The sequence below is a fragment of the Myodes glareolus genome, chromosome X (assembly GCF_982192425.1).
Source record: "Myodes glareolus chromosome X, mMyoGla1.1, whole genome shotgun sequence".
NCBI classification, from domain to species: Eukaryota; Metazoa; Chordata; class Mammalia; order Rodentia; family Cricetidae; genus Myodes; species Myodes glareolus.
The window spans coordinates 28637797-28661975 of NC_142053.1; the positions used below are offsets into that span (position 1 = coordinate 28637797).

The 24179-nt window shown below is 46.3% G+C and overlaps 1 protein-coding gene across 9 annotated transcripts in view; it reads right to left on the reverse strand.

The window, feature by feature from the left end:
* Septin6 (septin 6) overlaps positions 1–24179 on the reverse strand; it is a 136433-nt gene that overhangs the window by 67344 nt on the left and 44910 nt on the right. For 8 of the 9 annotated variants that reach the window (XR_015000382.2, XM_048450414.3, XM_085684690.2 and 5 more), the window contains exons 2-3: positions 9929–10072; positions 7428–7530 (exon numbers count right to left, since the gene is read on the reverse strand). Coding sequence is in view for 8 of the 9 variants with exons in the window: in XM_048450414.3 (XP_048306371.2) it covers positions 7428–7530; positions 9929–9939 (114 nt within the window). In the remaining variant the exon portion in view is untranslated. The remainder of the gene's footprint in view (positions 1–7427; positions 7531–9928; positions 10073–24179) is intronic. The other variant, XM_085684691.2, reaches the window with a different exon arrangement.

Here is a 24179-nt window from a genome sequence, read left to right on the forward strand (position 1 = left end):
CTCTATGATGATACATTCCTACGCAGGAAAGTGGCCTCAGATATTTTAGAAAAATGTTCAACTTCAACCAGAAAATGCTTCACACACAGAGATAATCAGCAAGTTTGGTTAAGTAAAGCCTTTAGCATCTGGGCAATTTTATTATATATAAGACATTTGTTTTTACCAGCAATACAATAAATTCTTATTATCTTATTACTACATACAATACGTAACTTACTATTAAACAGTACAGCATAATTATAGAGTCGTGTAAGCCAGAAGACAAATCATAAGTCCTGAAGCATGTCAGAAGTTCTGAGAAAACCCCATTTGTAGCTTTCAATGTTGACAAAGGAATGGAAAGTACTATACCATCAGCCTTGAGAGCCACAGAAGACCAATAAGGGCCAAAATTTTAACAAGAAAAAAATGAAAATGAGGGTAGCCAACACATCAGATGCCAGGAGTGTTCATGGGCTGATGGAGCAGGACTAAGAAAAGCCTATAATGTCCTGGGCTGGGAGAGAAATTTAGGGAGCATTCTAAGGAGAATCAAGGCTTGCCAAAGCTTCAGTAGGGAAGCAGTTTAGGGGACCTCGGGGAAACACAAAGGAGGCCATCTTTATTATAGAAGGATGAAAACGCCTCATTGGGAAAGCGAATAGATGAAACTGATTTTAATACCAAAGATAAATTCCAAAGTGGCTTCTCGTTCTATAAAAGGATTCCTAGCAGGACTCCATTAACTAGCCAGCTCCCCTAGTGCATTTGAAGTGGGAGTCCACAGACAAACATTGGGTTGTCGTGTGTCTTTTATAAAAAGTCAACAGCTATATATACCTCTGCAGACAGGCAATGTTCAAATGGGTGTTTCTAGTTCACTTGCAGAGACCCTGCTGAGCTAAAAGCATAGGTTCCCTCTCCAAAACTCTTTCCTCACTCAGCTCAAGGCTGAAGGAGGGAAGGGGTGGAGCTCAACTCTGCCACCTCATTCAGCAGCAGAAGCAGACAAGGACCTGACAGAATTGAGCCTGGAGAGCAAGGAGACATAAGGACAGCACAGCTTGAGAGCTGGAAACTCCCTTAAAGATCACCTAACCCAAGGCCTCTTTTTGCAAACGGGGAAATGGAGACCTCGGAGTGGGGGAAGGGACTTGTCCCCGAGTCATTCAGTGATTTAGAGGCAGAGAATGATGCTAGGATCCAGGCAGACTGCTTCTCTCAGCTGGAAAAGCTGACTTAAATACCAGATGTATTTCTTCCTGCTGCTAAAATTCCAGGCCATGAGGCTCCTGGCTTGATGCAGGTAGGAGTGCAAAAAGGATAAGGAAAATGAACTGGAAGCTCATGCGCTCGCTGCGATAGCTCTGGCCAGCAGAAGGCAACCAAGGCAACCAATGCTCCTGAGGTCTGTGCTCCAACTCTCGCCTCTCTTCTCTTCCCCCCTACTTTTCTCTCTCCTTTCCTTCTCTCTCTTCTGACTCCAGCCTGATCCTAGGCTTGGCCAGCTGCCCAGCTCTACTCAAAAGCCCCAGAGCTAATGAGTCTACCTAACTCAACAAGCCATTGTCTAGGTAAAATATCTCCACTTCAGGCCAGGGGTGACCCCTGCTCTGGGTGGGTCAATGTTCCCACAAAAGCCACACATATTTCCTTCAAGTCAGGCAGTTTGAACAGTTTTCTAGGTGTTCTGGTCATTGTTACCTCCAATCTGGGTTTGGGGGATTTTTTTTTTTTTGGAAAGAAAAGGTTTACCCATAGGCCTCTGGGTGAATGCCCAACTACCCTCTGGGGAGCCTGAACTTGCCTCTGCCTCCATCTGGTCTCGTTTAATGGGGATCTAAAAAAAAAAAAAAAGCAGCTCTTGCTTCTGCGCCAGTGTTCAGAGCTGGGGGCCTCTGCTGTGAGAGGAAACTGAACACCACCTTGCACCTCATCAGGGCTGTGAGAGGAGAGCTCTGCTCCTGTTACCCCAGGGTCCTCGTTAGGGCTTTCAGAGAGTGCTGGCAGGGATAACCGGAACCCTGAGGCTTGTCCCTGAGACAGCCTGGAAATCTTTCCTGGTCACAGGAATGACCCAACTCCAGGGCCAGTTGAGAGCCTGCTGCATAATTCAGCAGATGGTGATGGCTGTCCCTAGTGGGGAGACGCTGGAGGAGAGGCGAGGAGAATGTTAGTTCTCACTCTCCTGAGCATGTGGCCTCCTTCCTCTATGCAGGCAGCCCAGAAACCCACGGTTTCAAATCCCCGCAGCAGAAGCAGCCTCCTGCCAAACCGAGGAGGAAGGGGTCTGTGTTTCTAATTTATTCTGTACCCCCTCCAGTTGTTACTTAAAATAATCCATCATTACATGGCTGGTGGCTCCAAGATTTTTATTTAAAGCAATATGGAAAGAGAGAGAGAGAGAAGAAAAAAAGAAAACCCACACAACCCGTGACTGTGCTATCTTTGATTTAAGCTGAGAATCTTTTTAACATCAGAGAGTCTCCACATCACTCAAGTCTGCTTTTCTCTGACCGCTTTGGGGATGTTGGCAGATGCAAGGAGAAGAGGGGGAAATGAGAACGTGGCACAATTTTTATTTCTTAGAAACACCTTGGAAAGGCCAGTACCTTTAAAAAGGGAGTCTGTGTAATCTGGTGGGTGGTTCATTGTTTACCCACTGATCAGCAATAACACTTTGGATTAAGTCTCTTGCTTGCTGCAGGTATAACATGAAGAGACAAGGAGTACCCGTCCAGGAAGTTGTTGAGGGAATAAAATCAAACAGATGGAAGCATTTTCAGAGAGCTAAGCATGTTACATCTAGGCGAGGGTTTCTTCTTCTTGCTTCCTCCCCCTTCCTCCTCCGTCCCTTCTCCATCCCTTTTTCTTCTTTCCATGGGTCTCATGTGTAGTTACAATGCACACACAAATAAGGGCTTTCTTGACTGTTCCTGTTAATATTAAGGCATGGCTTTGACAATCTAGAAATCTCAGCAAGTCTGAAAACCAGGGCTATTTAATTTTATAAATAGTGCTTTTCCCACCAACAGACAAACTTTCCTAATTAGTTTTGTTCAAGCTAAAGCAATGGGGTTGTTCCCTTACAGAACACAAGGTGTAGGACCATATTAGTAACAAAACCAGCAATTAATAGCACATTTATATCAGACACTCCACAAAGTAAATGCTATGCATCTAATTGCAGATCAAATTCTCATTGCATTCTACAGACCTATTAGTCTACAGTAATGAAGTTTTGTAATACACCACCAACACATTTCCTGCATTCAAAATGTCAAGAGGAAACAGAGCTCATTCCTGCCTCATCTGGCAGCTCTGAGAAGGGGCAGAGGTCCTCCATGCCTTGGCCACCACTACATCCCCAGCACTTGGCACAGGACCTGGCAGAATCAGTGCCTGGTCAATAAATGTCGAAGAATGAATGAAAACAGCAGTGGGTGAATTGACAAAGGAACTGTTCCCAAGCAAGTGGCAGAAGTGTGATCTCACCTATCTTCACACCTACCCTTTTCCTATCCAGAACCCCTCAGGAAGCCTCTCCTCTCGCTTCCAGCCTTCATCCATAGCTGAATTAGGTTCCCTATAAAGACTTCTCTCTCCTCTTTAGCACTTAGGATAATGATAATTAAATAGGGATTTTAAAAACTTTATTATTGTGTAAGTGTGTGTGTATGCAGGATGCGTGTGGGGATTTGCAGGCCATGGCATGTGCGCGGAGGTCAGAGGGTTGTGTTGAGTTTAGAAATCACCTGAAATGTCAGGCTTCCATGGTGAGTGGTTTTTGTTTCATTCTGTTTTTTTGCCCACTGAGCCCTCTCAGCCCTACATAAAGACATGTGTATGGACTGGGAACCATTGGACTGGGAACTCCATTAAAGGACGAGGTCTTACACAGTTGACACTGTACATTCCTTTCATTTTTTTTTTAGACACAGGGTCTCACTATGTAGCTCTGGCTGTCTTGGAACTCGTTCTGTAGACCAGGCTAGCCTCAGACTCACAGAGATGCACCTGTCTCTGTCTCTCGGGTGCTGGATTGAAGGTGTGCGCCACCACACCCAGCTCCTCTAATGTTTCTGACAAATCATTAAAGGCACTAAACTGTCAGGAAACTGAATAATAAATTACCCCCTATTCCCTTGACTTGGAATCAACAGTTTTTCACTATTTGGGGCCATATAAACTTAAGTCAGCACTACTATAGCCTCAGGCAGCTCTATGGGGTTTGGTTTTCTTTTTCTGGAGTACAATTATTACTTTTAGGGATTGAGAAAGAGCGTCAAGAGGGAAACCGTGAGGTAACTGTTAGCCAAAGCACCTCAGGTAGAAGTTCCAGACTAACCTCAGTTGACAGGTGAAAGTCTGTCTCAAAACAATTTTTGATTTTGGAAAACAGCTGTGGATAACTGTTCCTCCAATTGTAAGGCCGGAATGCAGAAGCAGGCTTCTCCTCAATGGCAGGTGGTAACCTGAGGACAGCTCCTCCAGGCCAGTTCTGGCAAAGACAACTCTTGTAGTCCTTACAAGGTCTTTCATTAGAGGCAATGGCTTAATGGATTGTTACTGGAAAAGGCAGCGCTGTTCACATTGTGGGTGGGATTTGTTCAAGTCAGACTCCACCACGCTCTACTTTGGAAAGCACAGTCCTTACAGTTGGAACGGAAAATGCAATACTGAATGAGAGCTAGAGGCAAGTGCCAGTAGATAGAGCTTTCGGTGGCTGCGCCGCACCTTCCTAGGTCACCCTGGATGAGTCAGTCATGCAGCCTCTCTAAACACAGAGCAATGGCAGTCCAAGTCCCCTCACTGGTGGAAGTACCCCAAGGATCTTCTGCTACTTCTTGAATTCTATCGGTATCCACAGTTTGCATTTCCAACTAGGCTGGAAGTTGGAAAGCCATGAACAATAGCTACTACTTTTGATATGGTTGATAAGGGCTGGCCATAGTGTTGTGCACATCAGTCAAACACATATTCATAGCAATGGTGGAGAAATAGTGTTGTCACCCAGAATCCTTTGTGGTGTTCATTCAGATGGGACACACCTGAGTTAGGAACTTCCAAGATGCACGCACACCCAAATGTAAGCCCTACACAATAACTCCCATGCCGTTTTCCTAATGGTATTCAGCCACAGTGACCCTCCAATGACTGTGAAGACACCCAGACATACACACCAAGACACTACTTCGATGGTATCATGCCTCCGAGTCTACTAAGAACTTCTAAGCTTGCCACAGGTAGCCTGGCTCTCTAGTCTTCTCTTCCCCAGCCCTAGACGTGTATTTCTTTGAAGAAACCAAAAGCAACCAGCCACTCAAAGTCTCTTGAGTTAATTCCAGCCTCCTCTGGTGAATTACAACCTCTTGCAGACTCAGAGGAAAGCAGAGAGACAAATGACACATAAATAAGAGCTTCACTGGCTTGGGGGGAGGGAAGCATGGAGAGTGACGTCAGTCTTCCCCAAAACCCATTTATCATGATAACAAAGTCTCAAGTGCTTGGGCCGTTTCCGAATTTGCCATACAATTATGTTTTTCCATATACAATGTGGTAAGGCCAGCCAGAGAAAACTGGAACCACCCAAAGCAAATCAAGAGACCCTAAGCCACCCCTTACTGCACCCCCATTTGCAAAACAAAGGTGATCTCTAGGTGCCCACAGTGAAGCAGCCTTCTGAAATGTTCACCCTTGCCAGCATGGGCCTTGCAATCCTAATCCAGGAAAGGGAAAGTGGGGAGGGCAGGTCAATGCAAATTCATTATGACAAGAAGGAAAATCACTAGTGTCATTTTGAGGGGGGTGGTCACTAAGGATAGAGCAAGCGTAATCCGGGAAACAGATTCATCTCCTCAAAACCTACGGCATCTTTAAAATGCAGATAAGAAAATTGCCCTGGTTGTTCTCAAAATATTACAATCTCTCCAAGTCCAGCACCATCAAGAACTGTCTCTTATCTGCCTCTGTCCTTCACATCATGCCTGCACAATGAGATGGCTCTGTGCTGGGGTGTGCAAGGGCTAGAGAAGGTCTCAAATGAATGACCCTGACCTTCCAAAGCCAGACAGGAAATTCCTTTATCTGTAGAGAAAATGCTATCAGATTCTGAATTCGGGTTTAGAAAACAAATCAATTGCAATTATACCAAATACCTAGAGGCTGCTTCCTACTCCCGCTTTTCTACTGGCGTCACATTGCACGGCCAGGTCTCTAAGGAAATGTGAGGTTACAAGGTTATCATTTTTCATACAGTAGCATTCGGGGTAGTGGGCTATACCTGCCCTACTTCGACCTCATTCTGCTTCAGCTTATGGTGCTGGTGGAATAGAAAAACTAGATTGTTCCCACAAATGGAAAGAAACATCTGCCTTTGTAACCAAACTTCTGATCTAAAAACAAACAAACATGGAGCCTCGGGTTCTTGGGTATGACTTCTCTGCACATCCCAGGCTGGAAAACTTTAGTTTTTAAAATGATTTTTTTTTCCCCAGAGTTTGGTTCACCAAAAGAGAGGGAACACTACTTCACCAGGTCTCACGCTATTTTCCTCAGTCTCTACAGAAAGATGTCAGCTCCAACAGGTTTGAGCATACAAGCCCATGCATACTGAACCCAAGACTGACCCTCAGAGAACCACTCGGAAACGTGCCAAAATACACAGCCAGCCACCTCCGGGCCGGGTGAAGTGCACCCCCCACTTCCACAGACGCACAAATGGGACCCTGCGGGACTCGGCACAAGTAGACGCAGAGGCATTCGGACGCAGGAACACACACCATAGGTGAGCGCAGAGAAACAGGCCGACTCATTCAGGGTCACATAACCCTGCCACGGGGAAGGCGGAAGGGCGCCCATGCACATATATGAGCACACACTGATGCACACACAGACGCAGTCACATATGTAATGCATATGGAGAAACCCTACTCCAGTCATTCATCTCCCCGCCCCCTCACCACACTCAACCTTTGGTCCCAGGCTACCCCCAGCTCCGCAACCCTCTTTCTGAGCAAGCTGGAGTCCCAACAGGCAGCTGTGCTCAGGGGTGCCTCCAAGCTAAGGGGACAGGGACCCGAGGACTCGGTACTCATGCAGCCATTCATTCGGCAACGCCCCAGCAGCGGGGCCACAGCTGCCGCAAGGGAGGTGGAGGCGCTCACTGCAGCTCTCTCCCGGTATGCAAGTTCAGCTGCCCGCCAGTAGGCTTTGCCAATAGCCCCCCACCCTCCTGCCACCACAGGTCTCCAGGACGTGCTGGGGACAGAGGGGACTGAGCTGCTGACCCCAGGGCAAAAGTCCCGCCTTGCCTCTGGTTCTGGATGCTACCCTACTGCCCTCCTCGTGGTAGTGGTGGTGGCTGTGGCCAAGTCTGCTTAGCCGTCCCAAGCCCCCCACCTCACCTCCCAGGCTGGGGGCTGGTACCCAAGCCCTGCACTCACCACCTGGCGAGCTATATCGGCCGCTGCCATCGCTCCTTCGTCCGCCAGGGCTGCTACGGGTGCCTCCGCAACGGGAGCTGCTGCACAGGAAACAGAGGAGCTCCTCCGACAAAGAGAAAGTGTTACACTTCGGGCGCGACCAAGTCTGGTGGGGGGAGGTGCCAGGGAGGGGCCCCCTCACCGCTGCTCCAACCCCAACCTCTTCTCTATCGCCCACCCCCTCGGAGTAGGGTGTGGGGAGGGGACGGATTGGCCGCCCTACCTTCCCCTAGGGCGAGCCCAGTTCCAGTTCTCTCTGCAACCCAAGCCTCGGCCTCCGTGAAGGGGGCGGGGGCTCCCCGCGGTGACCACGTCCTCCGCCCCCCCCCCTCCCTGCCGCTACTGGGCTCCGTGGTACGTCCCGACCTCTGCTGAATTCACACACACACACACACACACACACACACACACACACACCCCTGTTCTCCCTTATATCCCTGAGCCCCCAGACTTGAGGCTGGAAGGGAGTCCCGGCCCTTCCCCCGCTCTGCTCCCAGACTGAGGTCTGCAGTCCTCCCCTCTCTTTTCCCAGTCCCCATAACCTTTCGTGTTCCCCACTGAGAACCCCAGGTACTTGGATGGGAGCACTGGCCTCTGCAGTTTCAATGCTTCACTGTAGTCCATCCTAACTAACCAAGTTATCTTCTTAGCCCAAGAAGATTGGGGCGGGAGGTGGGGCAGCAGGGCAGGGGTTGCAGCACCTGCAGCACCACCACATTCAAGCTCAGAAATTGAGCTTTAATGGGGGAGCCGCACTGCAGCCCCACAACTGAGTGAGCTATTGCTTGTGGAGGACCTCTTTCCTGTCCTGAGGTTCCCAAGCCTCGGTCGCAGGAGGCTGTAATTTCCGTGGAGCCTGGCTCCCCACTACTGTACCTAATAAGAACTGACCTCACTGGTTCCCCTCTGGTCCCTGCCTTCAGTGCTAGCAGGGTAAACAGGGAGGCAGAGCATCCAATCTTCTAGGGTAGGGAGTCAGAAGGGAGTCTCAGGGTGGGAGCTGGAGGTCTCTAGCTCTGATGAGCCAGATGGAGTTACAGGAGGGGTATTCTGTCCAGCTCCAATTGCTCCTCGATCCTGATTTAGCCCAGGACCACATGACCTACCTGGCACAGAGCACATAACTTCCAGAATCTAGAATTATGCCTGGCTGCTCCCCTTTTCCTTAGAGCCAGCTGTTATTGCTAGCACGCTGTCCCACCTCCCCAGACCTGAAGTCCACCGCTCCCCTTCTCTCTGTCTTGGGATTGCCTCTTTGATGGCTCCCTGTGATTGATGAACTTGGCATGATATGGTTTGTCAGAGGCCCAAGAGGGACACCCTATTCCTCAAAATCATAGGATCTTAGGTCTCTCTCTTGAGAAGTCAGCAACAAAAGAGAGAACCTAGGAGAGGGATCTCATACAAAGGCCAAGCCTAGAAAATATGGGGAGAGAGGAGGTAGGGAACCAATGTAACCATAAAAGAACTCCCTGGTCCTTCATTTGGTCTGGGAGTGAATGCTTCTCAAGTCCTCTCGGGGACTCTTTATGTCACTTATACACCTTGACAACAAGGGCTTTGTGAAACGTCTCCCTAGTGCCTAATGTGCAGGTCCATTCAGTGATTCCAGAACGGAGGGCAGTGGCATACAGAGAAGGTGGCGGGAGGGGCAGCCATGAAGAACTAAGTATTCAGGGGGAGGTGACTGTTGTACTCTATCATCGTTCTAGAGACTCAAGAGAGTGGGCCAAAGAGAAGGGCCTGGCACAATCAGAGACACACAGGGTGGATGACAGTAACAAGGAAGAGGAACAGCTGTAGTTCCTGAGACCCTCAGGAACACTTGGGGAATGGTTAGGCCCTGGGCTGGTTATAACACGTAAACACATAAAACCAAGGCTAAAATTGAGGAACTGCTTTAAGGCTTGGGCCTCAACCCGATGGGGGTGGGGAACCAGAGGTCCCCAGGCTAGGCCTCCAGTAGGTAGTCCTTGAGTCTTCCCTGTGAAAGGCTGGAGTGTAGCAAAGGCCCAGGCCAAGGTCTGTTTTTGACGGCACTGCCTTCCCCTAGGGCGAGCCCAATTCCAGTTCTCTCTGCAACCCCAGCCTAGGCCACCTCTGTGAAGGGGGCGGGGCTCCCCTTGGTGACCAAGTCTCTGCTCCTCCCCTCCCCACTACTACTGGGCTCTGTAAGAGCTGCTGCCAGGATGGTTGAGCAGGAGGCCAAAATGGGATTATGGGGCTCCCCAGGAATCCTCCCGGCCTCTACCCCAACACACACCCCACATACTATCTATCTCACAGCACTGGGGACACTTCAGCACAGATACCTTGGTGAGCTAAGCATGTGTCACACTCAACTTCCTGTCCCCAGAGGCTATCAGAGCCCTAATGAGGTCTCTTTAAAGTCCTGGACCTCCCAGCCTGGGATAGTGTGTAATTCAAATCTCCTGCAATGCCTTTGTTCCTTCCTTACTTACCTGCTGTCCATCTCTACAAAGAACACTCAGTACTCCAGAGCTTTGGGAACTGCTGGAGCCTGTGCCTCCCAGGTCTCCCAGGCCTCCCAGGCCTCCCAGTCCTTGGTGCTGGTCACCTTATCAGGCACAGGACAGGCAGAAAGGCTGAAAGGAGATAGCAGAGGGCCTCAGTTAGTAACTTTTGTTCCTCTTCTTCTTACATGATAGGAAAAAGAACTTCAGGGGATAAGATTTAAAAAAAACAGAGGTTAGGGGAAGAGAATGGCCACTCAATTGATTGGTAGACCACTTGCCTGGAAAACAGGAAGCCTTGGATCTGGTTCCCAGCAGCGTGCATCTCAACTGTGCTATAATCCTAGCCTGCCTGTGCTCTCCACACTCCAGAAATGGAAGCAAGGTTATTCCAGCTGGTTAGTCTAGCAGAAGCAAGGCTCTTCTAGCTACAAGTTAAGTTCAAGGCTCGCTTGGCCTAAGTGAGATTCTGTCTTATTTTTTTTAGAAGAAGAAGGAGGAGGAGGAGGAAGAGGAAGAGGGGGAGACTTTTTATGAAGAGGAATTTCTGGACTCGTAAGCACTACCACGAGCATATATGCATATCTAATGGGGCATCTTTGTGGCACCCTGGCTACCAAGGCCCCACACAGCGCAGTATCTGGCAGGTGCTTAGTCAGTGGTTGCCAAGTGAAGAAATTAACAGAGACGTGTAAATGAGTTATTCTCATATTTCTACTTTCCTTAAGGAAGCTGGAGCAAGCCACAACTCCCTTAGGGTCAGCAGGTGACTGTTAATGTCTGTGAAGCCACAGTCTTCTGCCTGGGAGGGGAAATGGCTCGCCTGCTAGGTAGGAATGGCTCCTAATTGGAGCCAACATTTACAGTCAAGCTTTACAGAGATCACTGTGACGGATGAGGTGGGGTGCTAATACCGGATAGGATGCGGGGGTGGGGGGAGAACATAACAGTGACTTGCAGCCAAAGGCTCAGGAAACGCCATTATCCTGAAATTATCCTGAAACTGGGGCTTTATGAGAGGAGAAAATGAAAGCCAGCAGAATTGGTCTCAGGTAAGTAGAAAGGCATTCAGAATGATCTAAGATCGGGAAGTTGGAGAAAGAAGCAAAAACAAAGTGATCAAGACAGCACCAACTGCATTAGAAAATCAGTTAAAAGCTGTAAGCCAAGCAGTGGTGGCACATGCCTTCGATCTCAGCAATCAGGAGGCAGAGGCAGTCAGGACTCTATGAGTTCAAGGCCCGCCTGTTCTACATAGTGAGTTCTAGGACAGCCAGGGTTACACAGCGAAAGCCTATCTTGAAAAGCAAAAACAAAGAAGTTAGGCATGGTGGTATACGCCTTTAATTCCAGCACTCAGGAGGTAGAGATAGGTGAATATGTGTTTGAGGCCAGCCTGAGATTCTGTCTCTTTTGGAAGAAAGAAAGCAGGGGGGGGGGGAGTTAAGAGGCTGAGTCAGGATGAACTAAGGATTCCTTTGTGCATTATCGCCTGCTACTCCTGGTTTTACTTTAGATCACTGGCTCTCAATATGTGACCTTTGTCCAACAGCCTCTGAGTTGTCTGGTAAGTTATAAGGAATGTAGTCTGGGACTTAGAATGTAGGTCATTTGGTAGAGTGCTTCCATAGCAAACACAAAGCCCTGGGTTCTAGTCACCAACACTGCAAAAAAACAGGCACGGTGGCTTGCGCTTGTAAATCCCAACACTTGGAAGGTGGAGGCAGGAGGATCAGAAGTTCAAGATCATCATCAGCTACATAATGAGTTCAAGGCCAGCCTATGTTACAGCGCACCCTATCCCAGATCATAATAAGAATATAAATAAGAATAAGAGGGCCTGCAAAGGTGGCTCAGCAGATAAAGGAAGGCTCCTTGAATTCTGAGTTCAATCCTAGGATCCACATAGTAAAAGGAGGGAACCAAGTGCTGAATTTTGTCCTCTGACCTCCACATACACACCACAGCAAGAAGAGACTATACTACACTACACACACACACACACACTCCTTTCCAAGAAGGATACTATAAATAAGGAAGTCAGAACGATGGACTCACAGGTAGAGGCACTAATGACCCGAGTTTGATTCCTGAATTCCATGAGCTCATAAGAAAGAACTGACTCCTGGGAGCTGTCCTCTGACCTCCACAGGTGTGCCATGGCACAAGCGCATCTGCACACGCGCAAGCTCTAATATAAAAAGAACGGAAGGAAGGAAGGAGTCCAGATAGTGGGTATAGCTCGGTATTAGCACACAGGAGGCCCTGGGTTTTATTCTCAGTGCAGTAAAGAAAATAAATAAATAGATACAAAGAGGAAGAGAGCATTTAAGAAACTGCAAATCTCAGGCAGAAAGGGTGGGACAAGGAGCCAATGGCTACAGAGACTGCCAGATGAGATGGGTCCAGGTCTGGAAGAGCCGTGTTAGTGACAGCAAATTGCTTGGGCTTTTTGCTCAGGCTGCCCAGTCAGTGTCTGAAATTGTGCCTGACACAAATGGGATGCTCATTGAGCAAATGAAAAAAAAAAGTTAATGGGTATCATTTTCTCTCTCTTTTTTTAATTTTTTAAACTGTAAATCTTCCCTAAATCTTTGACAGATGTTCTTGCTCATCAGCCAGCAAGCAACAAAATGAAGGAATGAGTAGCGAATGAATATTAAAGAGGCAATTCCTCCACCGATCATGCTTAATTCAACAGTTTATCTTTTGACGGGCATCTGGGCTTGTGGCTATGATTTCATACTGCACACACATCATGTAGGCCTATTTCCTGCTCAGAGAAGTCCCCAACAGTTCTGGAAAGGACACCATGGTATCCCAATGTGGTGTCACCAGAGTCTGTTGGAGACATGGACCCTTAGATGGTGAGTTGTTGTTGAGTCGCTCAGAGTGTGGAAGTGACAGGAACCCATTTGCAATTTGAAAAGGTCACTCTGCCTTCAGCTAGGGAGAAGGATTTTGGAGCAGAGAGTGATGGAAGCACTTAGTGCTCCCGAGTAGAGTGACGGGTCTCAGGATGCTATTTGCTGCAGTTGGTGCCATTCAAAACCTTCGGCTGAAATGCTGTCCCCTTTGGGAGGTATTGAGAAGGTAGGTGTAAATGCAATCCCAGCACAGTGTTTAGAGGTAGCACCTTGGGAAAGGGATTAGGATTATGAGATCATGAATGTGAAGCCCCTACGACCATGAACATTTTTAGAATGCAACATTGAATTTTTTAAATCTTTATTTTTATGTATGTGTATGTAACTGTGTGACTGTCTGCCACGTGGGTGCAGATGTCCTCAGAGGCCAAAAGAGTGTTGGATCCCCTGGAACTGGAGTTACAGGCTGTGAAAGGGAATACTGGAAACCGAACTCAGGCCCTCTGAGGAGCAGCGAGTGTTCTTTACTGTTGAACCATTTCTCCATCCTGATCATGAAATTCTGACCCTCCTGTCTCTACTTGAGTGCTGAGGTTATGGGCATGAACTACCTTGTCTAGCCTACCCATCTTTTTTTCTTTTTTTCTTTCTTTCTTTCTTTCTTTCTTTTTTGAGGCAGGGTTTCCTCTGTAGCTTTGTTGTTTTTTTTTTAATAATTTATTTAACTTTATTTTATGTGGATTGGTGTGAAGGTATCAGATCTCCAGAAACTGGAGTTACAGACAGTTGTTAGCTGTCATGTGGGTGCTGGGAATTGAACCTGGATCTTCTGGAAGAACAGCCAGTGCTCTTAACCGCTGAGCCATCTCTCCAGCCCCTTCTCTGTAGCTTTGAACCCTGTTCTGGAACTAGCTCTTGTAGACCAAGCTGGCCTCGAACTCACAGAGATCCACCTGCGTCTGCCTCCCGAGTGCTGGGATTAAAGGCGTGCGCCACCACTGCCTGACTATCCATGTTTCTTAATGGGTGATACTTAATGTGCTTTAGAAGTGGGAGCAGGGATGGGGAAAGACCGATAACCTGGGTACTAAGTTACAGTTAGATAGAAGAAGTGAGATGTTCTAAAGCCAGGCATGGGGTACATACCTGGAATCCCAGCACTTGGGAGTGAAGGCAGGAAAATCAGGAATTCAACTCAATTAGTTGGATGCCAACTTTATCTACATGAGATCTTGTCTTAAAAAATAAAGAAAAAGTACAAAATTCTAGAAAGAAAAAAACTCTAGATCTAGGAGTACATTTCAGTAGTAGAGCTTTTGCCTAACATGTACATAGGCTGTGGGTTCAATCTCCAACACTGCTCCCCAAAAGTTATGATGTGTTATTATACAGCAGAGTTATTATAAATAATAATGATGTACTATAATTTCACAAAGATAAAAAATTATTTTGGATTTTCTCACCATAATTGAATGATAGACAGTTGATATATATGCATGTTATATGTTATATCTATGATTTTTATATATGTATAAATTTATATATATAATGTTTACCTGAATTTAAACAATGTATACATGTATCAAAACATCATGGCACCCCATTACTATAGTTAGATCTTAACTGCCCCCTAAAGGCCGGTATGTTAAAGGCTTGGTTCCCAACTGGGCTCCATTGAGAAGTGGTGGAAAATTCAAGAATCAGAGCCTCTTTGGAAATCATTATGTTATGTGCGCATGCTCTCTAAGGGGATTGTAGGATTGAGGTCTTATCTTCTACTCGTCTTTCCCCTTGGCTCTCTATCAGGTGAGCAATTTTTCTGTATCTTGCACGGGTCTTAAAACAATAGGATCAACTGACCACGGACCACAGTGCCAATCCCCAGAACCCACACGGCGGAAGGAGAGATCAGATTCCTGCCAGTCGTCCTTCGACGTCCACATGTGCTCTGTGGCATGCTCATGCCCAGTCCCCCCAAGTAAATAAATAAAAATTTCACATAAGTAAATAAAGGAACAAAAGCATGAACAAACAAGCAAAAAGAGCTATTTTGCATCTCTCGGGAGTAGAGAATGCTGGAGAAAGGGGTTAGAGACTAATAGAACTTGGTCAGTAGTTGAGTTATCTGTGTATAAGGCTCTATGGAAGAAGTGATGGCTGAGTTGAGATCTGAAAATTCCATAGGAGTCTCCAAGAAAAGTGGTGAGGACAGTCCAGGTAAAAGCAATTTGTGTGTGAAGTCTGTGCTCAAGAAAACAGAAAGAAGCCAGGAGGTAGTGGCACACATCTTTAATCCCAGCACTTGGGAGGCAGAGGCAGGCAGATCTCTGTGAGTTCAAGCACAGGCTGGTCTACAGAGTGAGTTCCAGGACAGCCAGGGCTACAAAGAGAAACCCTGTCTTGAACCACCACCAACAAGAAAGGAAAAAAAGAAAAAAAGTAAGGGAGGGAGGGGGGAAGAAAGAAAAGAAAACAAAGAATTGGAGCTGGGCTGGGGCTGAAAGGTAGAGTTGCTGGTGTTCACAGGACCTTGAGTGGGTGTGGCTCAGAATAAGGCCATGCAGGGCTCAAAGCCATTGCATTGTTTCCGTCCTGAAAGGCTAGAGGTAGCTGAGGCACAGTGATGAGAAAGTCCTTGCTTAGTGCTCCTGAGATCTTGGGTCCAATTCCTAGAACTGAACACCCCCCCCCAAATAAACCTCTCTGAAAGCAACAGGAAGCTTACTAGGGTGAGGAGGGCCTACATCAGGAGCGTGATGTGACAGCAGCCATGTTTTGAACGACCTTGGCTTCCAGGTGGGGAAGGCTAAAGAGAAGAGGACTACAAACAGGAAGGGAGGTTTGAAGGCTACTGCGGCAGGCTAGCTGAGTGATGGTGGAGGCCTGCACAGACTGATGGGCATGGAGAAAAGAGAACACATTTGCAAGACATTTAGGAAGTAAAATTGACCCAGGTTTGGTGATTCGGAGAGTAAGAAAGACAGATGCCGACCTAGAAACTCCTGTTCCACCGGAGCAAGTAGGAAGCTACAGTTCCGAGGCAGGTAGAAATATGCAAAGCATTGGTGTATACATGGTACTGAACCCCATGTGAATGGGGGAAATTATCTAGGGGAAGAGTAGGGAAGACTGCAGACTAAATTCCAGAAAATACCATTACTTCCAAGTGGAACGGGGGCTGAAGCTACAGCTGAGCTGGTACAGTGCTGGCATTGCAGGTGTGAGGCTTTGGGGTCTATCTCCCGTGCCAACAGGAAGGAGGGGAAATAGAAGTGGACGTGGAAGAACCTGAAATGACAGAAACTGGAGGGTCAGCCAAGGTCGCGTGTCATTGGCGCTCAAGGACGAGAGAATGTCAAGAAGAAAGGAGTAATCAACAGACGTGAATACGGTGAAAAACCTGGCAGGTCTGAATTGTGGCTCGGTGCTTGCTGAGCATGAGAGTCCTTGGGCTTCATGCCAAGAAACACACACACACACACACACACACACACACACACACATGGGGTGGATGGGAAGGCAGTCAAGGAAGATAAAACATAGCCATAAAATAAAATTCCAGCTTCTTGGAGCTCTTCTGTCTGAGCAACAGCTATTGCAGAGACGAGGTTTGGAGGGCTGGTGGCCTCCAAACCACTTACGTGTGTTGAAGAATGACTAAGACATGACGGATGGGATTCAGCACGTACAACTGGCTGCGAAGGAAAACAGAAGTATGTAGGTAGGGGTCAGAGTTTCTCTAATGACGCCGAGGAGACAGAAGACGTGGGCCTGCTTCAGTGTACTTGGGAAAGGTCCAGGTGATCGGCAGTGATTGACTGCACACAGCATTGAGCCAGTAAATATTTAATAGCTAGCTCTCCAAGCAACAAACGACAGGGCTGCTCCACGTCACTTGCTGATTTCCATGGTGTAAATACTCTCACCACGACTGATTTCCAGTTATCAATATGACAGCTCCAGCTTGGCAAGCAGGTGACAGCACACCGCCCATGGCTAGCAGCGGGAGGACTGAGATGTTCAGTTACTGGCCAACTGCAGTTCTTGTTTTTGTGAATTCCCTGTACGTGCCTTGCACTACTTTTACATGGAAAAGCATGTCCTTTCTCTTGTTAGCTCCTATGAGGTCTTTCCCTGTGGATAATCATCTTTTGCCATTAATTTTATTAATAGTTAATTCTGTGTAAAGAGGTTGAAATATTTATATGCCCAAATCTGTCACTGTTTTTTTTTTCCTCAAAGATTTTCGCCCCTGGTGTTGTGCATTTTTTTGGTAAATTATTAAGTTGGTATTCTGCTTTGATTAGTATGTACTTGCCTAGCATAAGCAAACCTTCTGAGACTGAGGGGTTTAAACTGCAAAGGTGAAGAACCGTGAGTCTTAGCAAAACACACCAAGATAGCATTCTATGAAGTACCATGCTAGCCAGCTAAATTACATCCTTAAACATTTCAGCCCTCTACCCCCACCCCAGAATCTCAGGTTTCCCCAGCTGCCTCTGAACTCCCTATGGAGCTGAAGATGATCTTGCACGCTGAATTTTCCTGCCCCTATCTTCTAAGTGCTGGGACCACACAAGTGTGTATCAAAATGCCCTGTGCTGGATTGAAAGCCAGGTCTTTGTGCAAACTAGGCAAGCACTAAAGCAAGCTCCCTGCATCCCTGGTCCCCCAGCTAACTGTTACAAATATCACAGTGGTGCAGAAAACACTTCTAACTAGCCCTCTTCCGCCTTTCCAAAGTTCAATCTACCTTTCCCCTCAGGTATTTCCCCTACCCTAGAAAATACAGTTTAAGCGCCTTTGGTAAGCTGGTGGCTGGTGTCCTGGTTTGTTTTTATGAGTTACCTGGGAAAAAGGAATCTTAGCTGAAGAATTGGCTGTGGTGTACTGTCATGATGGCTAACTGATGTAGGAGGTCCGGCCCCCTATGGGCAGTAGCCCTTGACTGAGCTGCATGAGAAAACTGGTCAGGGAGTGAGCCAGTGGATGGCAGTGGCTCACGGTTCCTGTCTCAGTTCCTTCTTGAGTTCCTGTCCTGACTTCCATCAATGATGGATTGTGTGACCTGGAAGTGTGAACTAAAGCCAACCCTTTCCTGCCCTAAATTTCTTTTAGTTGTGGCATTTATCATGGCAACAGAAAAGCAAGCTGGATCCCACAGTTGTGTCATTACCTGGTCAGAAATGACCTCAGAGGAACCAGTCATGCTGCGTTCTTGTTGGAAACAATTAAGGTAAAATTGTAATCACTAAGTTTGATGTCATTTTCTTTTATAACTTGACTGCTCAATATTAAATAACTTTCTAAAGTAGGATCCCATCCCCTGGGGGCATACTGACTTGCAGCTAATTGGTGAAGCCGGCTCCTAAGGAAGTCGTTCCATTTTAAACCATCTGTAACGCCAATCTCTAGCTGGGGGAAGAAGACAGAGACATAGTAAGGATTCCAAGGGGGAGATAGTGAGTGGAATTAATTGATGTATACTCATTTATTTCATAAGGGCTTACAGAGCACCTTCTGTGTGCCGAGCATCTTACTCGAAGGATCCATTCATGAATAGGTGTCATCATGGAGTTTACAGTCTGGACAGGAGAAAGGGGACAGAAAGACAGTCTGGCTGTTATGGTACAGAACAATAAAGAGACTGTGCCCTGGGCCCTCGGGAATGGATATCTTAAGTCAGACTCAAGCCATTGAATAAGGCTTTATTGATGTGACTTTCTCCTGTCCAGACAGTAAGCTCTAGCTTATGAACACAGCAGACGAGATAAACACCCTCCATGTTTTCACGCAGTGTGCAACAGCCCAGCTCCATGAAGGGGTCCTCAGGCAGCCTTTGTGTCGCTGTTTGACATGGAGGTTCATCTGCCACCATGCAAGTTCCCTGAGAATACAATCCTTATTGTGGAACTTAGGGACTTGATGTGCTCACTTTGTGACAAATTGGCAAAGAGCCAAGGATGTTTTCTGCGCTTGATATGGTCTTCACTACAAATGGCTTCCTGGCTCACCTCAATGGACAGTCCTGTGACAGGTGACACTAGAGGCCAAGCTTCTCAACATTCAAATCAGGACACTTACAGACCATCTCCTCTTCTGGTTTCCAAAGAAAATGCAGCAGCTTTCGGCAGTGATAACAATAAAAACATTAGTTCCCAAATCCCAAGTCAGACATTAGGGATTTAATTAAACTGCCATGGAGTCAAGTTGGGTAGGTAGGCAATGTGGGGTGTATATAGGGGAAGATGGGTAAATAGTATCAAAATGCACTGTACAAAATTACTGAAGAACTAATGCAAACATATTTTTAAAAGAAAAAATAATTAATTGACATGGGTCTGATCACAAATGCAAACAAGATACCTGAAATTCTAGGAGAGTTTGTTTAGACGGACTACCCATATTTTTGCCTTTGCAGATCACCTAATAAAAAATAGAGATAAATACATATGGAATAAATTGTCGATGAAAGTGCATTGTAAGAACAATAAAGCATTCCCCAAGCATTTAATCAACTGTGTGAACTCAGAAGGGCACATTTCCAGACTCATTGTTGGTCATTGATCGGTATTGATTGACCCAATAATAAGAATAGAACACTGGTATTTAATGAAATGAACTAGGCCAGTAGGAGCTATTTATTCTGGTCCTATCACATACGGGTTCCATTTAGAGATTTGTGATAGGAGCTTGGTGGCACTCACTTCTAATTCCAGCACTCAGAAGGCAGAGGCAGGCAGAGCTCTATGCATTCAAGGCCAGGTTGATCTACATAGTGAGGTCTAGGGAAGCTAAGACTACTTTTTTAAAAAGCAGGGGCTGCTCGAGAGATGGCTTCTGTTGCAGAGGACCCACGTCGGCACGCACATCTATTTGTAACTGCAGTTCCAGGGGATCTAACTCCCTCTTCTGATCTCTGTGGCCATTGCACACACGTGTTGCCAGAGATATACACACAGGCAAAACACACATCCACATAAAATAACATTTTAAAAGCAAAGCAAGGAAAGGGGGCTTATAGTCAGATATTTTCATCAGAACCGTTGGCTCCCCAATGAGGACATGGAGACATATTAATTATGCAGGCTCGGCCTTATCTTAGGCTTGTTTCTAACTATCTCTTATAACTTAATTTAGCCCATTTCTATTAATTTACTTTCTGACTCGGCCTTATTACCTCGTCTCCATACTGCCCATCCTGTTTGCTCTATCTCTTGGCATCTTTGCCTTCTTCTCCTTCCCAGCATCATCTCTATCAGGAAATCCTATTTAGTTATTTGCTATTCAGCTCTTGATTAAACCAACCAGAGCGGCACAAAGATTATTCCACAAGAAGGGCTAGCAATAAAGCTTAGTAGTGAAATACTTACCCTAGATGCCCGAGGCTTAGGTTCAGGCCCCATCACCCTGCCACCCCCACCAACTCATAAAAGTTTACTTTTAATCTCAAAGCTGATCTTGGTGCTATATGCTTATAATCCCAGCACTTAGGGGGCAAACACAGGAGGATGGCCACTAGCATGAAGCCATGCTGCTCTACATAGTAAGTTACCAGCTAGCCAGGGCTACATAGCAAGATCCTGCCTCAGTAAAACCAGAAAGGAAGGGCAAGGGAAGAGAGGGGAAGAAAGAGGAGGAGAAAGTAAGGGAATGGAAGGATGATATCATTCAGGGACGTTAGGAGGACCCCTACTTTGCTTAGCAGTTGGCCATTCATCTTGAGAAACTTAGACCACATTCACCTGAAAATTCTTCAGTGCGGGTAAGGGAGTTAGACAGGGTCTCAGGTAGCTCAGGCCGGCCTTCAACTTGCTGTGCAGCTGAGGCTGGCCTTGAACTCTGATCCTCCTACCTGTACCTTCCAAGTGCAGGGGTGGTGGTATGTACCATGCCTGACTTTATGTGTAAAATTCTGACACCGTTTTTGATAATTTAGTCAGTAAAGAAATACATAAAATTTCTATAGTCCTAATGTGATCATAAAAGTGCCTTTAAAATTTGAATTTTGTTCATTTGTTAAACGATTGTTTATATGTATCAAAACGTGTGAATTAATCCATGCGTGGAATCCCAGAACTTGAGAGGCAGAGGCAGGAAAATAGTAAGTTCCAAGTTAGCCTGGGCTATATATAGCAGGAACTAGTCCCCAAAAGCCAAAGGCTAGGGGTATAGCTCAGTGGTAGAGTTTTGCCTAGATCCCCAGCAACACAAAACCTCCCAGCAAACAAAAACAACGAACAAAATTGCTTGTGTGGACTATGACTTCTACCATGATAGACAGTTATATTACATTTCTATAAATACCTGGGCTGAGGAGATGACACAGCAGTTACCAGCACATGCTGCTCTTCCAGAGGTCCCAGGTTCAGTTCCCAACACCCACATTGGGTGACTCACAACCATCTATATAACTCTATTTCCAGGGATGGACACCTTTCTCTGACCTCCTCAGATACTGCATGTGCATGGTGTATGTGTGTGTGTGTGTGTGTGTGTGTGTGTGTGTAAAAGGAAAACATTTACACACATAAAAAGTAAAAATAAATACTTTTAAAATGTCTGAGACTGGGTTGTGGTGGCTCATGCCTTTAATCCCAGAATTCCATAGGCAGAGGCAGGCAGATGTCTGTGAGTTCAGGGTCAGCCTGGTCTACAGAGTGAGCTCCAGGACAGCCAGGGATACACAGAGAAACTCTGTATCAAAAAAAAAAAGTCTATGAGCCTCACCTGCTTATCGCATCCTAGTCAACTGGGCCTCTGCACCCTACCATGGCTGCCACACAAAAGACAGAACAGTCACACATCCCAGACCTCTGCTAGGTATGGTGCATCTGGAGGCTGGCTCTGTCCCTGTTGTTATGACCCTGGTCATTTTGGCTTCTGAGTTCCTGGCTCTGTGCATCTAGCCTAAGATGAGAGAGACCTTCTCCCTCCAGGTCTGAGCTTTCAGGACCCTGTGCTCTAAACCCTCTTTTGCATCCTTCCCTCTACCCCTGTACCCAGGGAAGGGAGTCCTCATGCCATCCTGACTTATTCCCCGCCAAATACGGCACAGCAGTCTTTAGAATCTATGTGTGTCCTGGGCACAAGTCAGCTCTGCAATAGGAGATGAGAGGCTTCCAGTCGCCATCTGCCTAATCCACATGGCCAGGTGGAGTCTGCATTTCTTTGACCAAATCAGCAGAGCTTTGCTTCGTCTCCTGTTGAGACGTATTGACTCCTCCATGAGAAAACACAGTCTTAGGAATCGCTCAGCTCTACCAAGTTGAATTTGAAGATTCATCCCCTGAAGTCCTCAGTTAGTGGCAGTAGCTCAGTACATTTTCAGATCTGGTATCAGTCTCTTCCAAATCACCCCTAAGCTGGTTGTGGCTAAGGCCTGAGGGCAGAGAAAACTCACACCCTCCGCTGCGCTGCTTCCTCTCTCACACTGGATGGGAAATGGGATTTGCAAAGTTCATGGTATGAAGCTACAACAGCTGGCCTCACCCAGTTTCTCTGGGCTTAAATACATTGTTTAAATCTTGTTCGCCTTTTGAGGCACATACCCCAAAATAGCAAAGGAACATTTTAAAATTTTTAATGGTCTCTCTTCAAGCTGGTCGAACTTATTCGTCCATGTGGCTTGGTATTAAAAAAAATGGAATCTGAAGCCAGACTCCTTATGTTTAAGTCTCACAGAGCTTCTTGCTAGCAACGTGGCCTTAAGCAATATACTAAACCTCTTTGTTCCATAGTTTGTTTTCTGATATCATTAAAATAAGGATAAGAAGAGAATCTATAATATAGGGTCATAGGAGTATTAAATACCTCCAAATCTGTAGGATGCGCAGAAGAACGTTATCTTATAATAAATCAATATTAATAGTTTTTCTTTGTATTTTAAGACAGGCTTTCGGCAGCCCAGGCTGGCCTCAAACTTTCAATGCAGCCAAAGATGACCTTGAACTTATCATCCACCTGCTTCCATCTCCCAGGTGTTGCCATTACAGGCGTGTACTATCGTGCCCAGTTTATGTGGCACTGGGGAGCCAACACAGGGCTTCACAAAGGCTAGGCAAGAACTCTACCAACTGAACTACATCCCCAGCCCTATGTCTATTATCTATTAAGTAAATTAGTGAGTTACCAATATACATTAATATACTGAACCCCAATCTTTAATGCGACAATATTTGGAGCTGGGATGTTTGGGAGGTAATCAGCTTGTGAGGGTAGGGTCATCCTGAAGAGGTCTAATGTCCTTGTAAGAAGAAACCAGAAGCCAGGGGTCTAGAACCAAGAAAGAGGTCAGCAACATAGTTTTATTAGCAGCAATAGGGCCAAAGATGAGATGAGAAGATAAATGAGAAAAATTCCTTATATGGTGAATGGAAATGGTAGCATACCACACCACCAGCTAAGGGGTAAAGCCAGAGCAGTACATAGATGACAATGTGTAGCTAGAAACACCTACATTAAAAAGGGAAAGAAAGCATTCGGATCTATAGCCTAACCTCCCACCCCAGGGAACTACCAGAGCAAGGTCAAATAAACCCACAGTGGAGTTCTGCAATTAAGAGTACATACTGCTCTTGGTGAGGATCCATGTCAGGTGCCTCACAACTGCATGCAAGTCGAGCGCCAGGGGATTTAATAGCCTCTTTCTGGCCTCTGCCATGGGCACCAGGCTCAAGCGTCCATACCTTCCAGCAGCCCACTCGTATACACACCATCAAGAATAAAATAATGGGAGGTCGAAGAGATGATTCTGCTGCTCTTACAGAGGGCCTGAGTCCAGTGCCCAGCAGCCACATGGTGTCCCACAACCACCTGCAATTGCTGTTCTCCGAGATCCAACACTGTTCTGATCTCCTCAGGGACCATGGACACATGCGATGTACATATATGCACCCAGGCAGAACATGCATATGTGTAAAAAATAAATGTTTTTTAAATAGAAAATAATAATAATTTTTGAAATCCCACAACAGCAAAGGAAAGAGTACAAAGATTAGAGCGGAAGTGAAAGAACCAGAGAGAAGAAAGCAAAAGGGAGAATTTGTACGGAAGTGAAAAGGATTATAAGCAAATAGGCTAAACAACCGTGTATGAACGACTGAACGTGAACTAGTTAACAACTCTGATCAAATGAAAAGAAGTCCTAGAAATGACCAAGTAGTAGACATTTCCTCTAGAAGAGACGGGACTCGAAAGAGATGGATACCAAGTGAAGTTCGGCAGTCAGCAGTCATCAATCAGCATTCATCCATTAGATAATGTTCTAGGGGTTGCTTTTGTTGGATTTTGTTTTGTTTTTGAGGCAGGTTTCAAGTAGTCCAGGCTGGCCTCACACTGACTTTGTAGCCACCATTCCCAGTGGTATTCTT